The sequence below is a fragment of the Antechinus flavipes genome, chromosome 1, assembly GCF_016432865.1.
Source record: "Antechinus flavipes isolate AdamAnt ecotype Samford, QLD, Australia chromosome 1, AdamAnt_v2, whole genome shotgun sequence".
NCBI classification, from domain to species: domain Eukaryota; kingdom Metazoa; phylum Chordata; class Mammalia; order Dasyuromorphia; family Dasyuridae; genus Antechinus; species Antechinus flavipes.
In genome coordinates, this window is record NC_067398.1 from 524,031,684 (window position 1) to 524,049,822 (window position 18,139).

At 32.1% G+C, this 18,139-nt stretch overlaps 1 protein-coding gene across 1 annotated transcript in view; it reads right to left on the bottom strand.

The window, feature by feature from the left end:
- RTTN (rotatin) overlaps window positions 1-18,139 on the bottom strand; it is a 235,447-nt gene that overhangs the window by 154,313 nt on the left and 62,995 nt on the right. The window contains exons 20-25 of the mRNA XM_051973949.1: window positions 15,501-15,589; window positions 15,038-15,155; window positions 10,390-10,486; window positions 6,717-6,785; window positions 1,506-1,694; window positions 686-925 (exon numbers count right to left, since the gene is read on the bottom strand). Of these exons, the coding sequence (XP_051829909.1) occupies window positions 686-925; window positions 1,506-1,694; window positions 6,717-6,785; window positions 10,390-10,486; window positions 15,038-15,155; window positions 15,501-15,589 (802 nt within the window). The remainder of the gene's footprint in view (window positions 1-685; window positions 926-1,505; window positions 1,695-6,716; window positions 6,786-10,389; window positions 10,487-15,037; window positions 15,156-15,500; window positions 15,590-18,139) is intronic.

The following is an 18,139-nucleotide window of genomic DNA, read 5'->3' on the forward strand; positions in this document are numbered from 1 at the left end:
TTAGTAGCCAGTTTCATTCTAGTTGTAGAAAATTAGATTTACCTTTATTGGTTCCTTCACATTCTGAAGAATGAAATTTTCATTAAAGCTCTGGGCAAAGAGAATACTAGCAGACATCTAAATCACTGAAGTCTCTCATTTCTCCTATATGTGGCTCAGTACCTGGATTATGATCTGTTTCTCAGACTCATTTATTTCCTTTGTGTCTAGATAATTTACAGCAGTATCTAATAACAACACCACCTCTATTTCTAACTCCACTGACTACATCTAAATGCTTTTCACAAAGCTTGTCCTTCTCTGGTTGCCAGATTATCGCATAAGTATATCTTCAGATCAGACACAACTGAAGACATCTGAACAATGAAACATTTTTACATGTAACTTTATCCTCCTCCTCTTTATCTATAGCCTCTGAATTTGGAATTTCATAGCTATATTTAAGTCAAGTCCCAGTGATTTCTATGGGGTCAAACAGCCAACCAATTTAAATTAGTTTACTACTGCTTAACACAAACTTTCACCTTGATTTATTTATTTTTTGTTACTTTTTAAATAACAGTGAAAAAGATTCTTTTTTTGAGATATACAGTGAAATAACAAAATATTTTCTTCAAAGATTCACTGCTAAAGATAAAAATAATCTGCTATGCCTTTATAACTAGAAGTCTTGACATTAACTGACCTGTTTAGTTCTTGATGCCAAGCAGAAGTCTTTAAGACAGCACCACAAGGGCCATCAACACCCTTGGAAGAAAATCTGTCATTTAAAAGGTATAAGCTCATTCTAGTGACAGCAGCCTTGACTCCCTCATGGCCTTCAGCTTGAATAATAGAAGAGCGACAATCTTCCAATCCACTATACGTGTGTGTAATCTTTAGAGTAAGGATGTCCTCTGAAGATAACTTCAATGAGGTTAAAACGCTGAAAAAAGAAAATCCATACAGAAAATTAACTGACCATTTATTTTCCCCCCAACACTAAGAAAGAAAATTCAAATTTTCTTATACATGTAACATCTGTAATCATGAGCCTTGTTAATTTTCTTCATTTAAAAGTCTAGCACCTAAGGAAAGGCAAAATAATAGCTGTGTACAAAGTTCAGGGCTATACACTAGCACTTATTTATCATACCTTATCCTTTCTCACAATAGCACATGATAAAGTGATATTCCTTTGACTGAATAATGCTTTAAAAATAAACATCTATTTGCTTTTATTAAGGAGATCTAGACATTTATCAACACTACTCAATTTTAGATAATCTGTGCATTTATATTTTTTATTTAAATTTGCTAGCATTTCAGGAAGAGCAACAACACATAAAAATCAAGTTTTAAAATAAAGAGGAATATCTAATCCCTTGAAACCAAGTGAAAATTAGGAACTTCTATTGAAAATACTCAACCTTGAATAACTGAATTAAAAAAAAATCTAGAAGGAAAAAAATAATCATAACTCATTAAAATATGAATTGTTTTTTAAACAAATGACAATAGCTTACTCCTGGGTTTCACTTTCAGAGTTTAGCTCTTTCAGCAGATTATCAATTCCATGGCACCGAGACAAATTCCAGGCTATTCTCAACATATCTGTCACAGGCTTCAAAGACAAGCAATCAGTAGATAATGGCAAAACCACATAGTGAGGACTGACAGCATGGTGACCAGAGAGATGAACTGGAAGATGGTACCTAAAGAAAATGTATATAAAAACTTAATCCATTTTCCATTACTTTCTTCATGCCCCTATTCAAATATTTTTAAAAACTGACATACCACAAAAAGGGATTCAATCACTTCAATTCAATTCAAAAATACTCCTCTGTACCAAGTTAATCAAAAGTACATTTTTTAAAAGAGTCCCCCAAAACATCTGAACCCAACTCAAAATATATGATTCAATGAAATACTGTTACTGAAAAAATACAAATCTATTAACTACTTCCCAAGTCATATTTCAAGGAAAAACAAAGAACAAGACTATTCTTCACACATTTTCTGACTTTCAGGAGTAATTATACACATATTAAACCTCATAATACAAATGTCAAAGGATAATTAATTTTACTATTTTAGAGATGATTCTTTTTCAGAGACATGTTAAACCAATGAGGCTTTGAGATTCTAGATTTGGTGATATATCTAAAAATGGGGAGGAGTCTTAAGTGATTTCTACACTATGAAGAAGCACTACAATTCCATCAAACAAAGTATCTCCCCTATAAAAAATATAAAAAATATAACCATCTCAGAAGGCAGTGTGTCTGAGACTTAGGGAAGTCCAAAGGAGTTGTCACAGCAAAAAAGGAACATAAGCAATTTTTCCAAGATCACAAAGAGAGAAAGTAGAAGACATAGGATTGGAACATAGGTTTTCCTAACTCAAATTCCATATTGTATATAATACAGCAAATTATTATTACATGGTTCTTATAGCCATGCAATAATTCAAGCAGAGAATAAACATGAGAACCTAACTTTTTGAAATCTGGACAAGCCATTTATTTACAACATGGTTCAATCAATTATTCAGAGGCTATTAATTTTGAAAACTGATTATTTGTTTAGAAATTGCCTAAGTCTTCTCACTCTATTACCTTTTTTTTTTTTGACTATCTCATTCTCCATTAACATTTCTATCAGAAGATAAGCAATCAGTTTTGCCACTTCTCTTAATTTTTCACATACTGAGAATAAAAACTGGCTTGGATAAAATTTTGAAATCATCTGTGAATTTTAATTTATATATGCTTTTGTTGCCTCTGAAAAGCTGAAAGAATTTATATTTCAACTTGAGGTTAAGAAATTGTGTTGAAAGTATATTTAATTCTCAAGAACTTCCTATTTGAGAAAAACTGAGACAAAATCATCTCACAGAAATGAAGTTTAGGCATATATCTTGAATCTCATAAATTCAAAACAGATATACAACATGAGTATGCTGGGGAAATTCTCAGCCTTGGTTCCTGAAAAGCCCAAGGGAGAACTCATCAAGTAGATCTATGGACTTGAGTAGCAAAACTGAAAAAAAAAAATTATTAGCATGTTAATATGTTTTTTTGCTGACAACACCTTCAACTTCCCAGCATTCAGATTTGTTTCTTTTACGTGTTCAAGCCTTCTTAGAGTCCCCATCCAATTAGAAGCATGCTGCACTTACACTCAACTCTCTGGATTTCCTCTCCTTATTACTAGCCACTTTTCCATCTATTGTCATTTACTCTGGTTTCCTAACTTGCCAATAAATGCTATCTTATTCCATTAGAATAGAAGCTCCTTGATAGTAGGCATTATCTTGCTTGCTTGTATTTATATCTCCAAAGATTAGCCCACATTGTCCAACATATAATAAGAACTTAGTAAAGGTTTTATCTAAAATCCATCTCTATGTACATTTGTATATATGGGAATCATCAGTAAAAACTTTCACAACCACCAGTAAAAATCTTCACAGTCTATCTTTCCAAACTTACTATGTATTACTTCTCTTCATATACTCTTCAGTCTAGTCAAATGCCCTTCTTCTATAAACCAAGTACAATATTCCAAATTCAATGCCTTTGCACCTATGGTCTCCCTTGCAAGGAATACACTCTTTCACCACTTTGCCTCTCAGAATTGCTACCTTCCTCCAAAGCAAATACCATATAGCATGAAGTCTCTCCTGATGTTCCAAGCTGATAGTACCTTGTCAGCACTAATATTACTTTTTATCTGAACAAATATTTTTAAATTATCTTTTATATTTTATTTATATTCCACAGAACATGATTCCTCATACCAATCACTTCTTGGTATCAATCCCCTCTGCCTTCCAGCTAGTATGCTATCTTTCCCTCATTACACTGAAAGCTCTCTTAAGAAATGACTGCCTTTCTTTTTCTTATTTGTATTCCTAAAATTTTGCACAGTACGTGGCACAAGCAAGCTCTTTAAAAAATATTTATTGAATTGCATTAGCTACTTTGCAAATACCTACATATGTACATGCTGTCTCCTAGGATAGAATCTCAACCAAAGAAACTTCTGTTTTGATTCTTTCATGTGTAGAACAATGACTGGCACACAGTGTTTAATACATACATACTGATTCTTTGATGTAGTACTTAAATAGGAATTCCCTCTAAAATATCCCATCAAATGGCACATAGTCTTTGTTCTACTAATAAGGAATTCATTACTTTTTAAAATAGCACATTCCACTTTTTACTTCTTAGAACTTGGAACTTTTGCTAAAAAAGGTCCTCCTGAAGTCTCCATTTTGTGGAGAGATCCAAGTTGGACTTCCTTTATCTCCCAGACCTATTCCTAGCTTCAAAACTTCAACATTATGCCATCACTCCTAGAATTTCCTTTAATGCCTGGTACTTCTTCAACCTGGAATACCCTTGTGGCCTTTTCAACCTAAACCTTTAAAAGCACAACCCTTCTCCCATTGATGAATTTCTTCTGAAGCCTTCATTTTGTGGAATAACCCAGGCTACTCTATCCCCTTCCAGTTCCTGGCTTCAGAACCCCCTCCTACACCTGTTTTTCTATGCCTTTTATGTATTTGTTTTCCTCCAATAAAATATAAACTCTTTAAGGGTAGGGACTCTCTTTTTTGCTTGTACTTGTATCACCAGATACAAATATAAGCTTAAAACTGCCTTTCTACAATTTTCAATCAATACTCCAAATTTTGTTGCTCTGTGGCCAAATCTAATTCTTATTCTACAGAATAGCTTTTCAAATACTTAAATAAAGCTACCATCTCTAAGAATTTTCTTCTCTAAGCTAAATATCTCTAATTTCTTCAACTAATTCTCACATGCTATGAATGTCATTCTTTAGACTATCTTGATTAACCCCTTGAGCAGGTATCCCACGTTATGGATATACAAACATACCCAACTCCTCTATTCTTTATCTCAAGTCAAAAATGAATTGACTTGGTATTTTACACCAGAGAACACTCAACTATTACAAGTAATTTCTTTTCTCCCTTTGATCATTATTTCTTTATTGAAAGTACTCATAAATCCACATCATTATTCCTTAGGGTAAAAAGGAGCTGCTTTCTCCATTTTCCCTCTCCATGAAAAAATTCTCTTACTTAATCCCTAACTTTAGATGTTCAGTGGTCCTCCTTTCCTTGTTCCTCCACAATTTATCCTCTGGAATAGATTTATGATTTTACTTACCTCTTCAAACCTTTCCCTTCAAAGAACGTATTTCATTCCTTCAGGAAACATTTCATTCTCCCTAGATGTTATTTTGCACTAGAAAAATCCAAATCACTGTGTAATCTTTATAAGTCACTATAAAATTCCCTAGTCTTACAAAAAACTAGATGGCAAGGGAATGCCTATCACTTGGGGAATGGATGAACAAATTAGAGTTTATGGATATTAGAGTTTATGGATATGATGAAATTCTATATGCTTCTGGAAATAATGTAAATTGGAATTTCAGAGGGAAAAAAAGCTAGTTTGATGTAGATTTTAAAAAAAACAGTGAAGTCAATAGTACAATTCATACAATAACAGTATTATAAAGACAAAAAAAATTGAGACTTAAGAACTTTGATTGATTCAATGACCAATCATGATTATGGAGAACCAAGATGAAAAAGCTAACCACTTTCAGAGAGAGGTAAAGTAGTGTAAGTAATCTTGCTAAAGTAAAAATCAATATAACTTGCAATTAAGTGGATGTGGCTAAGAAGGCAGAGAGGAAAATCAGAGATGACTTTATAAGCCTGGCTACCTGGAAGACTGTCAATTTTTTTTTTCCTATATCCAATTCCCAGACTTTGAATGTTGTCCTTCAATTTAGAAAGAAAACTGGCAATAGGAAGGGAATCCAGGGAGGATGACAAGAATGATGAAAGGTCTAATGATCATATGACATTAAGATTGCCTGAAGGAAATGGGTATGTCTAGCCAGGAAAAGAGAAGGAATGATAGCTGTCTCCAAGTATTTGAAGAACTGTCTGTCTTCTTCATTCTAAAGAGCAAATATAGAAGCAATGGTTGCTATAGTTTGTCCTTTGTTTTCAAAGAGGACCATGACATCACGGAGGTGATGTCCTGTTTGCAAGTGGATTTAAGGGAGGGTAGTTATGCAAAGTTATCAGTTTCACTTTCTCCTCCAATGTCATCTGGGTCTAGTAGCTAGATATAGATCAGGACAACTGGAGATGGCCCTGGATAGCTAAGGCTAGGTAAGAAATGAAGCAAATTTTACTTATTTTACTTAGTAAAAATAAATAAAAATCAATCTGGGAGAGGAAGAACCCTTAGGAGGAATGAACAAAGCTGTAGGGATAGATTTTGGCTCAATATTACAGTTAAAACTATGCAAAAGTATAATGGATTGTCTCAAAAAGTATTGGACTCTCCCTCCTCAGAAGCATTCAAGCGAAGACTAGAGGTCCACTGCTTTGTAATGTTATAATTTGGGTTCTGCTTCAGGTATTGATAGAACTAGATAGCCACTAAGCTACCTTTTATCTCTGAGATTCTTTGATTCTTTGAACTTCTTTCCCCTTTTCACAGCCTATATTTAGTGCCGTTTCCTCCATAAAAGTTGTTTTATGCTGAAAGTGATTTCTCCCACACCAAACTTTTCATCAAAGTAAAGAATTGTTAAGAAAACATTCTTACTCTATTTTATCCTAATAACATCATGTTATATCCTTAAAAAAAAAAAAAAAAAGTAAAAGTCCTTACCGCCTAATCACTGACACTGGCAAGATAAAGACTGGAGTTAGAGCTGATTTACTGGATACATTATCAGACCTGTTTCATAAGAAAGAAATGAAAAGTAAAAGAAAAGCTAAATACATTGTTTTATAATATTTTTTTCAATGTTTCATTAACACAAGTTACACAATCTCAAGAAAAACTATTTGAATATTTTATGATTTGGGGAAATAGAACAACAGGGTTTAGAATTATAAAGTCATAAAGGGTCAAATTATGTTTCCCTAAAATAAATGCAAGCAGTAAAAACCTGCTAAAACATAGTCAAAATCAATACCAGCTGACCACACTTAGTGTACTACTGAAATTATAACCTTACCATCAGACTAAACATCTTTTGAAACATTTTAACACGAACATTTAAATTTTAAAAATCACACATAAAAAAAGAATACCCAACTACAAGTGGAATGAATAACTGTATCAATTTTCTTTTTTACAAATAAAAAGTAACAATAATACTGCTATCATGGCTAAAATTATTTCATATTTGAGCAGTCCTTTTCTATTTAATTGTACAACTTTAAAAAGCAGGCAAGACACATTTCCCTGATAGATGAGTAAACAAACACTCATAAATGTTAAGTGACTTGCCCAGGTCACATTCTAGTAATGAAAAAAGTTAGATCAAGGACTTAAGTGTTCTTATTCTAGTAATGAATGCTCTTTTTATAATGCCACACTTCCTCATAATTCCTGTATTGCCAGCTAAATAATACTCTTTGTATTGTCCATCAACACAAGGATTCAAATAAAGACCTTTTTTCTTTTATCCATTAGCACCAAAATTTTCACATTGTGAAGGATGACTTAAATCTAGATCAATGATGCATAAGCTTTGAAAAATTTAAGTAAGACATGCTAAGTTTTTTAGACCAGTTCCAGTGATAGGTTATGTGTCTTTTGACTAAGGACCAGGCTAGCTAAGGACAGAGAGGTTCATCATTAAATAAGCTGCAGGGTGATGCATTTTTGATGATGATAATAATAATAAAAAAGGGATAAGATCTGTGTCAGTGAAGGAAGTATTTGTACTAGTGAGATCACCAGGTCAGACTAAATCTTGTCTTGTCTATAAACTGTAAAACTACATGTGAAAAAACCATCTTAAGAATTGACCATTTTTTTTAAAAACTATGTTCAATAGCAAGAGAACAGTCTTGCTGACAATAAATACTCATTGGTATTGGCTAAGAATGAATTCTTTCAAGTTATCCAAAACTAATTAATTGCTCCTCAGAAATAGTAATATATTCTCCTAGTGGCTTGAAAGTGCTAACATATTTCCCAGCATGATCGTAATAATGATCTGAGCAAGGATTTTTAATACGAACAGTCCCACTTAATAGCAACAGTCAACAAATATTTATTGAGCATCTGCCATGTTCAAGACCATGTTCACTGTGGTCTAAACAAAGTGAATAACACATGAGAGTTTAATTTTGCTAATTAATCATTCATTATTCTAAGACAATAGCCTCAAGCAAAATTTACTTTACTCATAAAACCACATTTAGAGAAAGAGGGAAAAAAGCGCATCAGTTTTGAAATTGTTAATGATTTATTTTAAATAATCTCAGGAGAAAATATTTTTTAAATGAGAGGGATAATTTATGGGTGATAATGGCTAATATGCAATATCAAACAAATGAAAAGACCAAACTAAACTTAAAATAAACAAAAAATATTATTACTTACAAAATTCAAATTGATTACCTAATGACAAGAGGTGACAGGCAGATATGAGCCTGAACTTGTTGAAATATATATTTTCCTTGCTTTCTAGTCGATTTTAAAGTATAATACAAGGAGTCAAAAAACCCTGTATTTTAGTTTCTTAATACTTATACTAATTAAATGTATGACTTTGGGCAAGTCATTTAATTCTGGGCTTCTGTTTCTTTGTCTATTAAATAAAAGTTTTAGACTAAACAATCTGTAAAGTTCCTTCTAAATTTAACATTCTATAATGTAATTTCAAGACTGAATCATACAAAGCACAAGTCAGCATAGTAATTTAAACAATTTTGCTGATATGCATACTAGAGAATGCAATGAGAATTAAAAAACAGACACAAGTCATATAATCTCAATATAATAAACAAAATAAAATGTTCTACGCCACGCATTTAATTGAGCAGATATTTATTTTCATCTGCAAAGTATGTTTCTTGGTAAAAATGTCTCCCCACACAAAAAGTGATTTAATTCTCTATTCAGGGGAAATTATACTGCTTAAATGGTTATAGTCTCTTTCCTCCTCAGTGTTGATGAGAAAATAAATTTATCTATCCTTATAAGTTCCCAATAAATAGAAACTTTCTAGCAAAAAGCTACATTATCCAAAAAGCTATATTAGAATGAATTATACATTGTTCTTTATGAAAAATCTAATACCTGTTAAGATCTAAACAATAATATCTATATAGTACTGTACAGTTTGCAAATCTCTTCCTTCACAACAATACTAAGGAATACATAGTGTTAGCATTATTTCCATTTTACAAATGCATAAACTTAAGCTAAGAGTGATTAAATAATTTACCCATAATCAAAAGACTAGCGTATAGAAGAATTAAAGTTGAAACCAAGGCCTTCAATCTGCAAAATCAGTGCTATTCAATTTAATTCAACTCAATTTAACATTATATAAATACAATGACACAGAAGACATGACAGGCTGGGGATCAGGAAGTTTGAGCTTGGCAAAAAAAACTTCTCACTGCCCCAGATAATATTTTAACGTGAGGTGGAGATATACATTAGCAAGTAGAGGAAATTTACATACCAGAATTTCATTGAACTGATGAAATTACAGATCCATCTCAGAAAAAAATGCTGCTATTTGTAAAAAGTTAGTTAAGTCTAATTATTATTTTTTAGAAATGTGCAAATCCAGGTAAATGGAGTTTGTTGGTCAAATGGACTGTACATCTCTTGAAGCAACATGGTGATTTGAAAATGTTCTCAATATTCTTACCTCACAAATTCCTATACCTAAATTAACATATTCTTCAAAACACAATCATATTAAGTATAGTAAGTATTAAATAATACTAACCCATTCCCCATTCTCTGGGGTTTTGTTCTCTTAACATACGATAAATTAAAATGTTATGTTTATAGGTGCTGTTGTTCTTTCTGTGACCTCTTTGGGTTTTCTTGACAAAGATAGAGAAGTGCTTTGGCATTTCTTTCTCCAGTTCATTTTACAGCCGAAAAAAATGAGGCAAATCATGTTAAGTGACTCGCCATGGGTCACATAGCTATTAAGTTTCTGAGGTCATATTTGAACTCAGGAAAATGAGTCTTCCTAACTCCAGGCCTGGCACTCTACCCACTATACCACTTCTATATAGTTATATACTTACATATTAAATCTAGGAACTTGTGGATACTAATTCAAAAGGACTGACTAATAATGAGAATTTCAAGAATTATAGCAAATCAATAGAGGAGAAAATTAAGGAAAAGTAGAGCCTTTCAGAACTTCTCATGTGAAACAAAAATCACAAATGATTAAGGTTGCTATAAGAACTAATCCTATAGTCATAATTGCTCAAATTACAAATATTGACATTCTTTTACAATAAGGTTACAGAAGAAATCACAGATAAACAGTTGGTGTTTTATAGCATACCATACATCCATTCTTGATACTTCATCAAACAAAAGAAGACAGAATAATGCTGCTACTTCAGTCACAATGGCAGAATCCTTCTGGAATATCAAGGCAACTGAAGAGCCAAGATGCAAAAATGATCTATTAGTTATTTTTTAATTATAAGAGAAAGTTTTACAAATACATACAAACCTTTAAATCTGAAAAGAAGATACATACTATAAATTATATAACTGATCAATTTTTTAAAGTTCAGGAAATATGAAAATGAAAAAAAATTGTATAATTATAAACATATTTAAATGTCTAAACTTTGATCTGATCAACTAAACTAGCCTCTTGGCTATTCCACATATATATAATTTCATCTCCTATTTCTCTCACTTTGTAAGGGTGCTCCCTCTGTCCTGGAATATTCTCCTTTCTCATCTGCAATCCTTGGAATTCCTGACTCCTTGAAAGGCTCAATTGAAGGACCAAATTCAACAAAAGGACCTTCTTCTCCCTAGAGTACTCCTTAATACCAAAACCAAAAAAAAAGTAGTACTTGCTTGGTTTTTTGTGGTATTTTCTTAACTACATATATGCCATAGCTATTTCATTTTTATATTTGTATTCTCAAGGCCTCATGTAGCATCTGGCACATAAGTTCTTATTAAATGCTTGTCAAATGAATCCTAAGGGTACAGAAACAGTTTGAAAGATGAAAGGAATCTTAAAGGTCATTCAGTCCAATCCTCTTACTTTATAGAGGAGAAAACTGTGTCCTTGAAAAGTCAAGTGATTTATCCAAGCATTGAAATATCAGGTTAAGTGTCATAGTGTCATCTCTGAAAGAATTCAGGCTCAGATAGTCTACAATCCAAGTAAAGGCATTTTAATGAGGTTTACATTCTCAGTGCACAGGCCAAGTTCCCTGAGGGAGTCAGCAGCCTAGCAAAGCAAAACAAGGATTTTTATCCAGTAAACGATGCTGATCATATAACAAAATTTGTCAATTCTCAGGTTATAAGAATTTGTTAACATGGGGAGATCTTAAAGCCTTAGTGGAACTGCATGTGTGGTTATCCAGAATGCATATAGAAAAGCCCATTCAGTACAGTATTAATTTAATATTATAGCTAGTATAAGTTCACCTAAGGCAGAGATGGGGAACATCTGGCCCATGAAATCATTTGATCTGGCCCTGCCAAGGCAACCATAGAGGACAGTAAGCTGAAAGCTAGGTACAACAATCTCCCATTACTTGAATTTTTAAGTTGATAATGTTGTGTAGCTCACAAACAATGTGATAAATATCCAAATGACCTTGACAGAAAAAAGATCCCTCACTTATGACCTAAGAACAGTAAAGAAGGAGAACTACACAAGTGCCACGTTAGGAGAAATGCTTATTGAAGTTTGCAATCCAATGATTTGTTGTGCATGTTAATGATGCTATTCTCTTATTGACTGACTTCTATATCATATTCTATGGTAACCGTCATGTGGTAAACTGGCAATATGATTACAGAATATGCTGGCCTGCTCATTGTTCTAGTGAGAGCCATGATTAATGATTTCTGTGGCCTTTAAGACTAGGGGCAGGTTTCATCAATTGGAGAATGGTTGAGAAAATTGTGGTATATGAACGTTATGGAATATTATTGTTCTGTAAGGAATGACCAATGGGATGAATACAGAGAGGACTGGCGAGACTTATATGAACTGATGCTAAGTGAAATGAGCAGAACCAGGAGATCATTATATACCTCAACAACGATACTGTTTGAGGATGTATTCTGATGGAAGTGGATCTCTTCGATAAAGAGAGCTAATTCAGTTTCAACTGATCAAAGTTGGACAGAAGCAACTACACCCAAAAAAAGAACACTGGGAAATGAATATAAACTGCTTGCATTTTTGTTTTTCTTCCCAGGTTATTTCTACCTTCTGAATTCAATTCTCCCTGTGCAACAAGAAAACTGTTCAGTTCTGCATACATATATTATATCTAGGACATACTGTAACCTATTCAACATGTAAAGGACTGCTTGCCATCTGGGGGAGGGGGTGGAGGAAGGGAGGGAAAAAAATCGGAACAGAAGTGAATGCAAGGGATAATGCTGCAAAAAAATTACCCTGGCATGGGTTCTATCAATAAAAAGTTATTAAAAAAAAAAAAAAAAAGACTAGGGGCAGGTTTGAACCGGGGTGGCCTGGGGGCAACAATTAGAATCCCTTCACAAGGTCATAATAAAAGTAAGTGACAAAGCAAAACTAGATAGATTTCAGTTATTAATGACATGATTACTCATCCATCATCAGGATTTTGAGAAATCAATTAAATTCTAAGTATTTTTTTTCTCTTTGAAATTCTCATTTCACTGAATATAAATATTCTACATACACATGCATACACACATGTACACACACTCTACAGATTTTGAGGAAAGTGTGGCAAACATTCTGACCACAATATCTATAGAAGTAGTTTTGTAGCTTTACCAATCACAGTATAGCTGTGCTTGCTTTCCTATTTACTATTTTAAATGGAAATGAAGACGTCCAGTTCTAACAGTGGCAGTAACTCCAACCTAACTGGTATTGATAGCCAGTTTGTTGATCAGTAGTGTCCAATCCCTATTTGGGATATTCTTGGTATAATTACTAAAGTGGTTTGCCATTTCTTCATACAGCTTATTTTATAGATTAGCAAACTATGGCAAACAGGGTTAAATGACTTACCCAATCAACTACTAAATGTCTGAAGTCAGATTTGATCTCAAAAAGATCAATCTTCCTTACTTGAGGTCCAGCAATCTACACACCACACCACCTAACTACCCTACACTGATAATAAGGCAGAGGCAATGAAACAATACAGTAAATAGGTGTCACCCACATAGGATCAACAATTGGAATTTGTGGTAGAGAAGAGAAGAGGCTTCAAGATCAGAAAAATATTAATCAGTATCCCCATACTGAAAGAAAAAATCTACCATATTTGAAGTCATAAGGCCCAGGATGAAAATCTTAATTCTATTACTTACTACTCTAATAATGTTGGGCAAGTCACTTCATATCTCTAGGTCTCAGTTTCCTCATCGATAAAAATTAGAGGGTTGGACTAAATATCCTCAAAGGTTCTTTCCAATTCTAAATCTATGATCCTATTATTTATATCTCAAAGTTCAAAAGAAAAAAAATTGTCTAGAACTCAAAAAGTCTTTAGAGATAGACTTCCAGTTTTCCTATTTATCTAGTTGACTCTGAATGCAATCTTACATTAGAAATGATTCTAGCAAAAAGAAAGGAACCACTAAATGTTCAATAGGGAAATTTTAGGCCACATAAAAAGCAACTGAGATCAATCCAAATGCCCAAATTAGCAAAGGTCCACAAACCCAGGGATTAAAAGAAATTTAAAATGACATAAAAGAAATCAGTTATGAATGAGCTAAGAATAAGAAAAATTCCAAGATTTATATAATGTTATCATTATAGTACTTTAGGCTATTGTCATTAGATAGTAATGTAATTTCATTCCATAAAATCTAATGTATTCATCATTGTGTAAAGGACTACTGAAAATGTCAATTTAGTCTCAATCTCATGAGCCTATATATATTTTTACCTATTTGTAAGAATGATTTGCTTGTACCAAAAGTATTTAGAAAAACCTGGGTCTTTTCTTCCTAAATACAGAAAACAATAGACCTAGAGTTTAAGAATAAAATCTGAAAACACCTTTTTGGATTGAATTGTATTTTATCCTTATCAAATACCTAGAAACTGATAAGCCTAAGAATATTAAAGTTTGTAATCTGAACACCTCTTGTTTAGATGAGGATCAAACAAAATATATTGATCTAATCCAGTAGGGGAAAAAAAAGAATACTATAAAAGGCTTGAGGTGAATAAATTGCCAGCTAAAGATGTCAAACTAACTATTCAAAGCTGACTGCATAGATTTCATTCTTATGATAAATGATAAAAGCAGAAGCTATAGGACTTGTCAAGCATTTTAATACAGATTAGTTAATTTCCACTAATAATTCTGAAAGACAATTTTACAGGTGGTGATATGTGATACTAATGCTTATCTAATGAGATAATAAGCCAACAGAGGATACAGGATATGGTGACAGAAACAAAGCAAACAATGAATAAGGGGTTACAGGAGAAACTGAAGTAACAGCAGCTGCAGTGGTGATTTTTCTATATGCATGGTCTCTCCTTAAATGTCAAAACACCAGATGGTGCACGTACAAGAGGTACAGAGCATCCTCATGGGTTACAGCTTTTAACAGATCAAAGGTCAACACACTAAAAGTGCTCAATTTAATAATGGGATTAGAAGAGAAAAAAATCATGAAGGACAATATGTCATTTCTCATTTCTAAAATGTACTGATGTCTCTTAAAGCTTTTTAGAAAATCAAGCATTTCATATCCTCAGAAGTTCAAAGTTGCCCTAGCAGTGTCAGATTTTAACAATTTTTTTAAATACACACAACATGCACAGATATATATATAGTCATAATTCACATATGTATATTAATCAATAAGTGTTTATGTGTATTATATGTACATGCATACATATGTAGATATGTGTAAAAAGGAAAATAGTTATTAAATTCAAAATAAATAAATCTCTCTAACCAGTAACATAAGTTATTAATCACCTCTGAATAACAGGAACAAGACAGAAGACTCCTCTGAAAGAGACAGGCGTTTAGCTGAATCAGCAGTCAAAAATTTCCTTAATATTGTAAGGCATGATAATATCATACATTCTATCTCCTAGTCAAAAATAAAAAGAAGAGTAATTTTATTTTCATATATTCTAGTAAGAGTAAATAAAGTATTTCAGTATAGAAGCTTTTTCATCAAAATTAAGAGTAAGGAAAATGTAAATTTTTGTGTGTGTGTAAATTATTTTTCAACTGAGGACTACATAATCATTTCATTATTTCTGTGTAGGTTTGCTCTCAGATTCAAAGAAAGCTAAATGAGGAAAAACATTTAGTTGCATTAGTAAATCTAATTAATAAAATAAACATTACCTTTAAGAAATACTATTTTGTTGTGTTTTTTATGGCTTGGGGTTTGGGAAAAAGGAGGAATAAAGTTTAGAGGGAAACTTACCTCACCATCTTTTCTTACACATTTATTTAAAACAGAAAATATATTATCAATTAAATCCATTTTATTCACCACATTATGCATTTTGATATCTACAAAAGAAAGAAAATTATAAAAATTCAGCAAGCTATTAAAAATTACAGAAAGTCCAAAATATTTTATTCAGAATTTATTAAATCATAAAATCCTTATTTAACTTTAATTTAAAGTTCTAAAGGTTTATTATAGCATTTTTCACAGGAATAAAAATTGAGGCAGCAAGACAGCACAATGAATAAAGCACCGGCTCTGAAGTCAGGGAACCTGAGTTCAAATTCTGCCTTTAACACTTACTAGCTATGTGATTCTAGGCAAGTTATTCAACCCTTATTGCCTTGGGGAAAAAAAAAAAAAGGTAGGCAGATTTGGCCTTGGCAGTCATGGGAAAAAAAAAAAATGAAATGTAAGGCTAGTGAGTAATATGAAAACACATTTCTAGCTACTTAAAAATTAAAGTAAAATGTTAATATCTTACCTAAAAATAATTTTCATATAGGAATGCTGAGTTCTTATTTAAAGTTTCAAATGTTTCTATCATAAATTAACTATGCTTTTTATAGAAAAGAAATATATGTAATTTTTTCAATAGATGATTTTGCTATTTTTCCATATTTCTCATATATTTCATCTATATAATGAAATATTTCACTGCTCTCCACACTCTTTGCTAGTCCTAAAAATCTTTTATTTCAAATGAAGTGTCCTCAGCTCATCATTATCAGATACAACTTAAGATGCAATTGGTAATAAGGCTTAAACTCATAAAGATATTCAAAATGTATGCTTTTATAATGCTGTAGAGGCCAGTCTCAGTCAATATTTTCACAAAACGACAGCAGTCTTTGCTACTAATTCCTGGCTTCTTTGGGATTACAAAATTGACTAAAAGTTGCCATAAGCCATAAAGTATAACTAAGGTGTTATGGGTTCTAACCCAAGAATTAAGTTAGGCTCCGGAGTTGGGAATATGTCTAGATAATGGGTTCTTTACTTTTCTTTTCCTGTCATTTTTTTGACCGTCTAATGAAGCCTAAGAATCCCACCTTAGAAGAATGTTTTTCAATGCAAAAATACTTAGGAATAAAGAAAATCAGTTATACTGAAGTACAGCTTTCAAAATATTAAAAAGAACAAGTTCACAGACTCTAGGTGAAGCACATCTATATGAAGAATTTACTAAAGAAGTAAATTGAAATTATGGCACTAATTTATATATGAAATATAAATTAGTACCATAATTTCAATTTACTTCTTTAACATGCCAAATCAAGTCTTTCATGTATTGTTTGGTATTGAGTTGTACTTCTCAGGAACATTCTATGTCTTCCCCACCTCTTTGCCTCTTAACTTCTCCCAAAAATGCAAATCCATAAATCCTTTTTTATTATTTTGGTTTTGTTAAATGTTTCCCAAGTACACTTGAAAAAAGTTATAACAATCATTTTTGGAAATTCCAAGTTCCAGACTCACTCCCTCACGGTAACCTCCTTGTGAATGCAAGCAATTTGATTTTGATTATATATGTATGCAAAACATACTTCCATATAAACCATATTGTATATTGGTAAAAAAAAAAAAAAAAACAATAAAGATAAAGAAATTTTTTTTCCTGGATATTTTACAAATCTCCTATGTGCTCTGACTTTATTTGTAGATCTCTAAGACAAGCAATTTTGTCTTCTTTGAATATAACAATGAATTGTATTGTATGCAAACAATAAAACAATTTCTGATTTTCTGATGACCTATATAAATAAAGGCATGATTGTTCATTTAGTAATTGAATGATAATTTCAAGATTGGTTACTTGATTGATACCTGCGGAAGTCATTCTAACTTAGTTTTGTGTAAATAACATATATTTGATTATAATATTTAATATCTAAAGATATCTACCTTACATTAAATTATGGTATTTAAACATTTTGTTTATGGTCATAATAGAAAAGGTTTTTCTTTGTCTTTGTGATTTTTTGGTATGCTAAATAAAGCTATTTTTAAAACTAAAAAATAAATAAATAAAAAATAAAGTATGCTTCAACCTACATTTAGAATTAAATAATTCTCTTTATGGAGATAAACATCCATAAAGTTTAAGGCTTACATGAGAATTCAGATTTTTGGCAAAATTTCAAAAAATATATATTCAGAGGCAATGATTTGTCCACTATCAGGCCATAGGAAAAAAAAACAGAAAAGAAAAACTAGGAATTAGATAACAATCATGAATAAGCAAAAAGTTACATTCTGAATACTATATTCTGAATATTGAGCACTTTAATGAAAAATTAACAAGTATTGAACTAGGGAAATAGTGTGGGATAGTACAAAGAGCATTGGCTCTGAAACTGGAAGGCCTGGGTTCAAATCTGCCCTCTGATGCTTATAACTTGTGTGACCTTAGTCAAATAATTTAATGTCCTTGGGACTCAGTTTCCTTATTGGTAAAGTGAGAGGGTTGGACTAGATGGCTTTTGAGGTTCCCTCCCAACTCTAGATCTACAATACAAATGAACAGATAGAATTTCAGAATTTCATAGTTATCTTTAGTTGCAGGAAGCAATTTATGTCTGGGATTAGAATCTTCCTTAGAAACACTTAGA